The sequence below is a fragment of the Mustelus asterias genome, chromosome 7 (genome assembly GCF_964213995.1).
Source record: "Mustelus asterias chromosome 7, sMusAst1.hap1.1, whole genome shotgun sequence".
Taxonomy (NCBI): domain Eukaryota; kingdom Metazoa; phylum Chordata; class Chondrichthyes; order Carcharhiniformes; family Triakidae; genus Mustelus; species Mustelus asterias.
In genome coordinates, this window is record NC_135807.1 from 38,785,903 (window position 1) to 38,795,690 (window position 9,788).

At 45.7% G+C, this 9,788-nt stretch overlaps 1 protein-coding gene across 4 annotated transcripts in view; it reads right to left on the reverse strand.

The window, feature by feature from the left end:
* The window catches only part of LOC144495651 (D-serine dehydratase), a 33,894-nt gene extending 26,437 nt beyond the window's left edge, over positions 1 to 7,457 (reverse strand). For 2 of the 4 annotated variants that reach the window (XM_078215912.1, XM_078215910.1), the window contains exons 1-3: positions 7,386 to 7,457; positions 5,097 to 5,317; positions 228 to 508 (exon numbers count right to left, since the gene is read on the reverse strand). In XM_078215912.1, coding sequence (XP_078072038.1) covers positions 228 to 508; positions 5,097 to 5,245 — 430 coding nt within the window. In that variant the 5' untranslated portion in view covers positions 5,246 to 5,317; positions 7,386 to 7,457. Of the gene's footprint in view, positions 1 to 227; positions 509 to 5,096; positions 5,323 to 7,385 lie in introns of all 4 variants that reach the window. The other 2 variants (XM_078215909.1, XM_078215911.1) reach the window with 2 other exon arrangements.
* Between the last annotated feature and the right edge of the window lie 2,331 nt (positions 7,458 to 9,788).

Here is a 9,788-nt window from a genome sequence, read left to right on the forward strand (position 1 = left end):
GGCAGACAATTCAGGGAGGAAATTCCAGAGGTTACGGCCTTGGCATGTGGAGCGATTAAAACTGGAGATGCTGAGGAGATCAGAATTAGAGGAGAGTAGATATCTTGGCAGGTTGTGAGATTGCGGGAAACTGCAGATAGGTAGATGGGGGCACGTGTCATATGGATGGGAAAGATCCCATGGTAGTTCTTTTGAAGAAGAACATGTAATATTCTAAGTGAATTTACCTCTCCCATTGCTACAGTCCACCTTCAACCACACGAGCCATGACTTCCCGTCTTTCAGTGGTCTCTTTGTGAGCTTTGCCAGGGCTGCCTCATTGTCGATCAGCACATGGAACATCTCCAGGCGTTCCGCCAGTTCCGCGCAGATGTCCACTTTGTCGAAGGGAAGTGGATAGGCATACAGGATATCATCAAATCCATGGTCAGCGTAGAAACGAGCTTCAGCCAGCGTGGACACCACAATGCACCTCCGAGAGCCACCTGTCATAATGTCCGCACATTCCCTAAGATCAGGAAAAGAGAAACCGCAAGGTCAGTGTGGGTACGTCCACCAATCCCTTTATTCCCTCCCTCTAACTCCCTTTTCTCAACCACTCCTAGCCTACATCACAAGGTTACCCGCAATTAGATACACTTCTGTTTTTGATAATGATCTCTTCTGCAGAACCTGACCGAATACCCTGAGGAGATCCATATCGACAATATCCATGGACACTTAGGGCGGCACAGTGGTTAGCACTGCTGCCTCACAGCGCCAGGGACCTGGGTTCAATTCCAGCTTAGGTCACTTAGGTCCGTGTGGAGTTTGCACTTTTTCTCCGTGTCTGTCTGGGTTTCCTCCCACAGTCCAAAGATGTGTGGGTTAAGTGGATTGGCCGTGCTAAATTGGCCCTTCGTGTCAGGGGGACGAGCAGGGTAAATGTGTGGGGTTGCAGGAACAGGGCCTGAGTGGGGTTGTTGTCGGTACAGACTCTATGGGCCGAATGGCCTCCTGCCGTACTGTAGGGATTCTATGTACTCTATATGTACTTCTCTGTTCACCCAAAACCCAGATGTGACCGGTAGACTGAGTTGTCATGTGACAACCCGGCGACAAAAAGGGTCACGTGTTGGGAGCTGGTTCAACCTGAGGCCTCCAGCACCAGGGTGCAAAGTTCACTTTTTAAATTAGGAGGTATTCCTGTGGCAGACAGTCTCAATACTACCAGAGGGTCGTACTGCCAGGCACCTGCAGTGTGGTGACTGGGGGATTTTCACAGTAACCTCATTGCAGTGTTAATGTAAGCCTAGTTGTGACTAATAAATAAACTTTAACTTAAAACTTTACCAGAGGTCGTTACCACTGGTCACCATTTCCTCCCCATTCACTTCCACCATTCCCTGGCCTGGCTGTCTTAAAATCTAGGAAATTCAGTCTTTGCGTTGCTGCTCTGCTTCTCTCAGTCACGTGAAAATGAAAAAAAAACTGCTATTAGAACTGTATTGCTTTCATAATCTCCATATTTATATTCCCAATCCCAAAATAAAATATTAGAAGGCCCTTTGAGCATTTGTGCAAGAGTGTTATTTCCTTGTTCTTTAACTCGATCCCAGTGTTTACCTGACCTAATCACCCTTTACCGAAATCCTTTCTTTTGTTGTACTCGTGCCTTTTTGTCAATATTCCTCCACTTTTCCCAGTTTTCCTGCCCTTTTGAAGACTGCAATAGCTTGGAATATTTCGTTCACATACCCTGCTTGTAGCCGGGACCCTTTTCTGGTGGCTACATAAGATGAACTTGTGCTTCTAACTCAATAGTTTTATTTCTTAGGCTATGTACAGAATTTTTATCAGGGTAACTGTTTCCAGCTGTTTATATGCCCTGACAGCATATTTCTATCACACGTTTGGTTACTGATGCTTTTGATAGCGTTATACAGAAAATTGAATATCTTTCTTTTCATCACTCAAGTAAATAAAGTTTTATTTTTAACATGTGTATTATTGGAATTTCGGCCGTTCATGCCCCACTGAAGCTGCCAGGGAGGATGGAAATTTGGCGCTCAGCAGCGGGACCGGAAAATCCCAGTTATAGAGTCATAGAGGTTTAAAGCATGGAAACAGGCCCTTCGGCCCAACTTGTTCATGCCGCCCTTTCTTTTTTAAAACCCCTAAGCCAATCCCAATTGCCCACATTTGGCCCATATCCCTCTATACCCATCGTACCCATGTAACTATCTAAATGCTTTTTAAAAGACAAAATTGTACCCGCCTCTACTTCTACCTCTGGCAGCTTGTTCCAGACACTCACCACCCTCTGAAAAAATTGCCCCTCTGGACACTTTTGTATCTCTGTCCTCTCACCTTAAACCTATGCCCTCTAGTTTTAGACTCCCCTACCTTTGGGAAAAAATATTGACAATCTGGCTGATCTGTGCCCCTCATTATTTTATAGATCTCTATAAGATCACCCCTCAGCCTCCTACGCTCCAGAGAAAAAAGTCCCAGACTATTCAGCCTCTCCTTATAACTCAATCCATCAAGTCCCAGTAGCATCCTAGTAAATCTTTTCTGCATTCTTTCTAGTTTAATAATATCCTTTCTATAATAGGGTGATCAGAATTGCACACAGTATTCCAAGTGTGGCCTTACCAATTCTTGTACAACTTCAACAAGACATTCCAACTCCTGTATTCAATGTTCTGACCGATGAAACCAAGCATGCCGAATGCCTTCTTCACCACTCTGTCCACCTGTGACTCCACTTTCAAGGAGCTATGAACATGTACCCCTAGATCTCTTTGTTCTGTAACTCGCCCCAATGCCCTACCATTAACTGAGTAAGTCCTGCCCTGGTTCAATCTACCAAAATGCATCACCTCGCATTTGTCTAAATTAAACTCCATCTGCCATTCATCAGATCACTGGCCCAATTGATCAAGATCCCATTGCAATTGAAGATAACTTTCTTCACTGTCCACTATGCCACCAATCTTAGTGTCATCTGCAAACTTACTAACCATACCTCCTATATTCTCATCCAAATCATTAATATAAATGACAAATAACAGTGGACACAACACTGATCCCTGAGGCACACCGCTGGTCACAGGCCTCCAGTTTGAAAAACAACTCTCTACAACCACCCTCTGGCTTCTGTCAAGAAGCCAATTTTGTATCCATTTAGCTATCTCACCCTGGATCCCGTGAGATTTAACCTTATGCAACAACCTACCATGCGGTACCTTGTCAAAGGCGAGTTTGGAGAATCCGGCCCATTATTATGCCCTATACCCTTTTGTCCTCTTTATCCTTATCTTTAGTTTATTATTATTTGAGCATGAACACTCCCTTTCCCTTTATTATTTTAAAGTCCTTTTCACAGCCCTATTTAACCTTTCTGTTCTAGTCTGGTTCAGGTTCAGCCCATGCCAGTGGCACAGCTTCTGTATGTCACAGACCAATGTATTTACTTTCCTGATCTGTTTTTCCCTTTGGTAATTGTCCTTCCCTTCCAGGCCATTGTCCTTACAACCCTGCTGCTGGGTAGCCCTGGGTCTGCTGTAGGTGCCACAACAAAGCCCTGGAAAGCTTCCATCAAAGACATCTGAGGTCCATCATGAGAATTCGATAGCAGGACAAAAGCACAAATGCGATCCTTCATGGTGCTGGGCATGGAGACTCTCTTATGGAAAATTCACATGAATTGGGCAGGCTATGTTTCCCGCATGGAGGATTATAGATTGTCCATGAGGAAGTGTTTCAAAGCAAACAACCATCAATTGACACAAGGACACCCGAAAAAAAGAGCCACACAAACGTCTGTGTTGCCGGTCACCCAGCTCTCTTGGGAAGACACAGCAGCTGGCCGGCCCTTGTGGAGGCAAGCGCGGAAACTTGCTTCAGCACATTGCGAGGACCGTCTATGTCAAACTCACAACACCCAATGTGCTCAGAGGAAGGAAGGAGGAAGCGCAGCTGCTGAAATTCCTTCAAGCACCAATGATAGCAACAGGAACTGCTGGTTCTGTGAACGTCCGTACCAAACTTGCATTGGACTCTTCAGCCGTGAGAGGCAGTGAAGTCACTTACAGCTTGGACACACTAAAATAACAAGGAGCCTAGCACCGTTATGGCAATTGGCATGTTGCTTGGGTAATAATTCTGAGATTGCCACTCTCAAGATCCTGTTTTTTAATTTAATGCCTAATCTCTAATACTCCATCAGCAGGGAAACCTCCCTATTCTTCCCTATATCACTTGTTCCAGCATGGATGTCAACACTGGTTCTTTCAACCCATCCCCCTTTGAATTTCAGACTGTTTTAAGCCACTCCTTTACAGGTAAGTCACATATCCTCTTGGATCCTCTGCAGAGAATATAGTCAATCCTCCTAATTATTTAATGCTCTTTTACTTTGCTGCACCCCTTTGGACAATCTCCACAGTGCCTTGATTAACATTAACAATCTATTCCCCAGTCTTTGTCCTTGTACACATGGATGACAAGTACATCATACCTGTTGGACAGATCAGTTTCTGTGAATCCTCTTTCTTTGCCTCCGATAAGTATCCCTTACTCTGCTGACTCTTAGTCATATGTTCTTCAAACTGTATCTGCATCACCCTAATGTGATCGGATTGTATTTTGGAGCAAGCTATCCAGAAATTCCTCCTGCTTCCTTATCGCCAGAATAGCTCCAACTTGTGTCTAGGTCATCTATATTAAACCACAGTGAATCAAGAGGTAGATATTCTCCACAGGTGTAGTCGGTGCTGCCTACCTTACACTGTACATTTTCACAGTAACTTCATTGCAGTGTTAATGTAAGCCTACTTGTAACTAATAAATAAACTTTAATATGTGTTTGTGTATGTGCCCCTTTCTGTATCTCTGCACACGGACATGTATGTACACCCGTATGCGTGTGTCTGTGTATGCATGCCTATGCATCGTTTAGTGTGTACATGTGACTGCTGCAGTGGTACACTCATGTAATGGCCTTGCCATTTGGGTGTTGCACCTTTAGAGCTGACCCCAGCACCCGTTCGCACCTTCAGGAACAGAGGAGAAAATTGGAACAGGAACCTTAAAGAGCTAAAGGCACTTACAGCGTTTTGTGAGTTTTCATGTGTGGTCGCAGTTGAACTCCCAGGGCCTGGCATCGCTCAGTCATTCGCCTGGCATTATTTTCAACTTTCTGGATATCGACAGTGAATGCAGGGGTCAACAGTTGCTGCACTGACGCTACAGAAACCATTGTCTCTCAACTCTGAGCCTCCTGAGATACAAGCCCAATCCTGGTCAGCGATTTGTCCGGCTGCAGCTAGCCCTGGGCTTCCAAGGTTCGATTGGGAAAGAGAGAAAAACAAAGTCAATGCTTCCCTGAAAGGTTGGCCGGGATTCTCCCCAAAAAATTCTGAGTGCCAAATTCGTGTGAAAACTGGAGTAACTCCTGTTGATTTTTTTAGCGGGATTTTCAGAATGATTCGCCAACACTCTGAGCATTGCAGAGTTCCCGAGCGTGATTCACTCTGAAAATCAGAATGGGGCCAATTCCCGCTGACGAGGCTGCAATCAGTGCGCTGAGCTGCCCACCGCACATACACCAATCTCCCGGACACTGCTGTACACAACCTTCCGGCATTGAAATCACTGACCTCTCGCTGCTCCACGGACATCGCTGGACTCTCCATTCCCCACTGACCCAGACATCGCTGACCTCCAACACACCAAATCCCCCCCGGCCTCCCACCACAGTACGCTGGCACCTCCATTCACCCATAGTGCACTGGACCTCCCCCCGCCCTGTTCACCCACAGTGCGCTGGACCTCCGCCCCCCCCACCCCATTCACCCCCAGTGCGTTGCCCCCCATTCACCCCACAGAGCGCTGCCCCCCATTCACCCCACAGAGCGCTGCCCTCCCATTCACCCACAGTGCGCTGCCCCCCATTCACCCCACAGAGCACTGCCCCCCATTCACCCCACAGTGTGCTGGATCCCCCCCCCAGTCACCACAGAGCACTACGCCCCCCCTCCCCCCCCTCCGTTCATCCCACAGTGTACTGCCCCCCTGTTCATCCCACAGTGGCTGCCCCCCCCCCCCCCCGTTCACCCATAGTGCACTAGCACCCTTCATTCACCCACAGAGCACTGGACACCACCAGCATCCCCCCCCCCCCCCCCCCCACCCAGGGGCTGGCTCAGGGATTTGGCCTCATGGATGACAGGGTGCAGATCATCCTGGAGACACAGCGGGCCATGGCCAAGGGTGTCGGGGGCATGTTGGAAACTCTGCTGGCAATGGCTGGGACTCTCGCTGGGATTCTGCAGACAACACAGACCCTGGCTATGGGCCTCGACAACTTAATCCAGTCTCACAGGGCTAATGCTAAAAGGCTCCAGAGCTTGACCCAGTCTCAGAGGGCCAGCACTGAGGGATCAGAGACCATGGGGCAGATGCATCTTTAATAACTACCCTTTGATGTGGCCTAGCAAGCCCAACTCAATGATGGGCAATACATGCCAGCCTTGCCAGAATTGCCTACGTCGAGAATGAGATTTATAGAAAAATATCAAATGTTGGAAATCTAAAATAAAATCAAAGAATTGCTGGACTACGCAAGTGTTCAATCTGCATCTGTGCAGACAGACAATAAATTAATGTTTTGGCCTGGGTGTGCAGCCCTGGCCAAAACTGAAAATTAGATGGGCATTTCAGTCAGGTTGTAGTGGCAGGACAAGTTGCAGAAGCCATTAATAAGGCATGCTGGATTGTGAGTTATGTTGTTAGTTGGTAGAGGCTCAAGTACTAAAGCAAAGGAAGTGCATCCCTCCAAGATACTTGCTGATTGCCAATGAGTTTGAGGAGGGCACAGAATGGCTCCTTATAGGTGAAGACTTCTATTTCCGAGGCAGAGAGGGGCTATGGTGCCTCTGGAGCATCTTGCATGCAGATAAAGGAGAGGCAAGAGAGAAGTCTAGAGTAGAGAGCCTTAACTTTCTGGGTGGGCCCAAGGGAGACGGCTGCTCCTCATGGTTCATAATCGTGAAGTGTTGTCACTTGGAATCACAGAATTGTTACACGCAGAAGATAGTCATTTGGCCCATCGCATCTGCACCAGTTCTCCAAATGAGCATCATGGCTTAGTGCCATTCCCCTGCCTTTTCCCTGTACCCCTGCATACTGTTTCTATTCAAGTAACCATCTAATGCCCTCTTGAATGCCTCGTGAAGAGTTGGCACTTGACCCAGTTAACTGATCCCCACAGAATCATATCTCAGCAAGGGTCAGGAGACAAACAGAGAGAACTGGTGATAAATAAAGTCTTACATATCTAAAGTACATAAACTACCATTAAAAAGATTAGGCTAGCTTGTCATTTTGTTAAAACTCACTTGCTAGGTGTATTACTTTTTCACCTCTTTACCCTCTAGAAGTTTGCTCAATTTGGTCCGTTTCAATCTGAGGTTCGAAGGTTCAACAACTCAAGGGAGTGTCCATCAATTGAAAACAAAAATATAAAAGGCTGAATGTACAGAAATGAGATGACAGAAAGATTCCACAAATAGCAAACAAGCAAACAGTTAATGCTTTTGGTGGTATTGTTTCTGGGATAAACATTGGGACACCAGAAGAACTCAGTTGTTGTTTCTGAAGTGGTACCACAAGACATCATCAGCAGCTTATATTCATAAAGTTTAATATAATAAAATGCCCCAGTGTGGATCAGAGGAACATGCTTAGGCAAAATCTGCACTGCACCACATAAGGGGATATTAAGGCAAATGGGCAAGAACTTGTCAAAGAGCTTAAGTTGCATCTTAAAGAAGGAAAGAGAAATAGAAAGATTTAGGGAGGGAATTCCAGAACTTAGAGCTTAGGCAACTGAAGGTGGATACCAATGGCAGAGCAATTCAAATTAGGGATGTTTAAGAGGTCAGAATTTGATGGGCACAGATATCTCCTCAAGTTGTGGGGGTGATTGTAGAGATAGTGAGGTGTGAAGTTATGTAAGGATTTGAAAACGAGAATAAGAATTTTGAAATCAAGGCGATGCTTGGTTCATGGCAAATGTAGGTCAGGGAACATAAAGGCTGAGATCAACAGAACCGCGAGGAAGGAGAGTTTTGGATTACTTCAAGTTGAGGGAAGCTAGAATGTGAGAGAGGCAGCCAGGAATGTCTTGGAATAGTCAAGTCTAGAGGTAACAAGGGCAAGAAGTCACAGCAATGGTGGGAGAAGTCACTCAATTTGAATAAAATACTCAAATCATTTATATTCATTTGGCCCTAATTTATCCCCCATCACCCCCACTCCCTATGAAATGGCTGCAGATAAAATAACCGTTCAATAGGTCAGATTGATTCCGTCTTATACCTCTGAAATTGTGGGTGCCCAATTTTGGCACCTTAACTTCAAATCAAGGCCAACATTTCATTAAAATAAAAGCAAAATACTGCTGTTGTGCCTGCCGCACATAGTCTGTTTTTAACCCTTGTACAGTGGACAAAGAACTGCAAGTCGACTTCATGTTAATACAGTAATATTTATTCACACACACAATCAATACAAGTTATTTCCAAAATACTAAAGTTCAAGTTCAATACTAGACCTTGCGTGACTGGCAAGTACCCAGGCAGATATTGGCCTTTATCCGCATGCTGGTCTCTGTAGTCCTCGGTGTAGTCTGGTTCTTTGGTCTGGTCTCTGGTCTTCCTTCCTTCGTTGGTGTGGTGGCTCGCCTCGTGCTGGTAGTTGCTGATGGTGTTCACTATTGTTGTTGTTCATGACAGAGAGAGAGAGATCCTTCTGCTGTGCAGCACCTTTTCTTCCTCATTGGTTTTGTAGCCTTTTGGGCAGTCTCTTGATTATTGCCAATCAATTGATCAGGGCTTGATCACCCTGATTGATAGAATCCAATTAGGTGCGGCCACACCGATCTCTGGGTGTGTACCCAACGGCCATGTATTATCGACCCCGATAATCACCTTTTGGTTTGACGTTTTAAGTTTCCTTTCGACTTTGTTTTTGGTTCGGGCTGTTCCCCCCTTCCTTTTGGGGAGCCGCCCCTTTTACTTTGTCCCTAAGTTAATTTGAGTTCGTTTACTTGATTGGTATCGAAAGAAATACCCAACGGCCATGCCTGTAGGTGCTGGAGGCATGTAGGTCACATACCTCCCTCCCAAATAAGAGGTTAAGGCGCCCCTTGGTTTGGTGAACAAGTCTGCTTGGCCAGAAAGTGTCCATTGTCTTTGGGATGGCTAGTTCCTGTTTATTCTGTTGTCTGGAGCTGCAGCCTGTTTATCTCTGTTATTTAAAGCTGCAGCCTGTCTGTTTCTGTACTTGCTCAATTATCCCAGCTTGTTTTGTAAATCGCCGGTCCGTTTGGCCACAATCCCTCTTCTTGATCCTGAACGCGAAGCGCGATGGATCACAGACTCAGGACCAGTATCTGTCAGGAATTCCCCAATCACTCAACAATCAAGTAAGGCCCAGGTATTTGCATACTCAGTAATGACAAATTTCTACAGCATATTTGCATTCCAGAAACTACAAACGGCAAATATTCCACTGCTGACCATAAATTACAAACAACCAAACATTCTAAAACAAAACATTACAATACTGCAGATGCTGGAAATCAGAAATAAAAGCAGAAAATGCTGGAAAAACTCAGCAGGTCTGACAGCATCTGTGGAGAGAGAATAGAGCTAATGTTTTAAGTCTGATATGATTCATCTTCAGAACTAAAAGTGCTGTACTGAGGAAACCTTGTCTATCAGTGATAAGGCTACGGA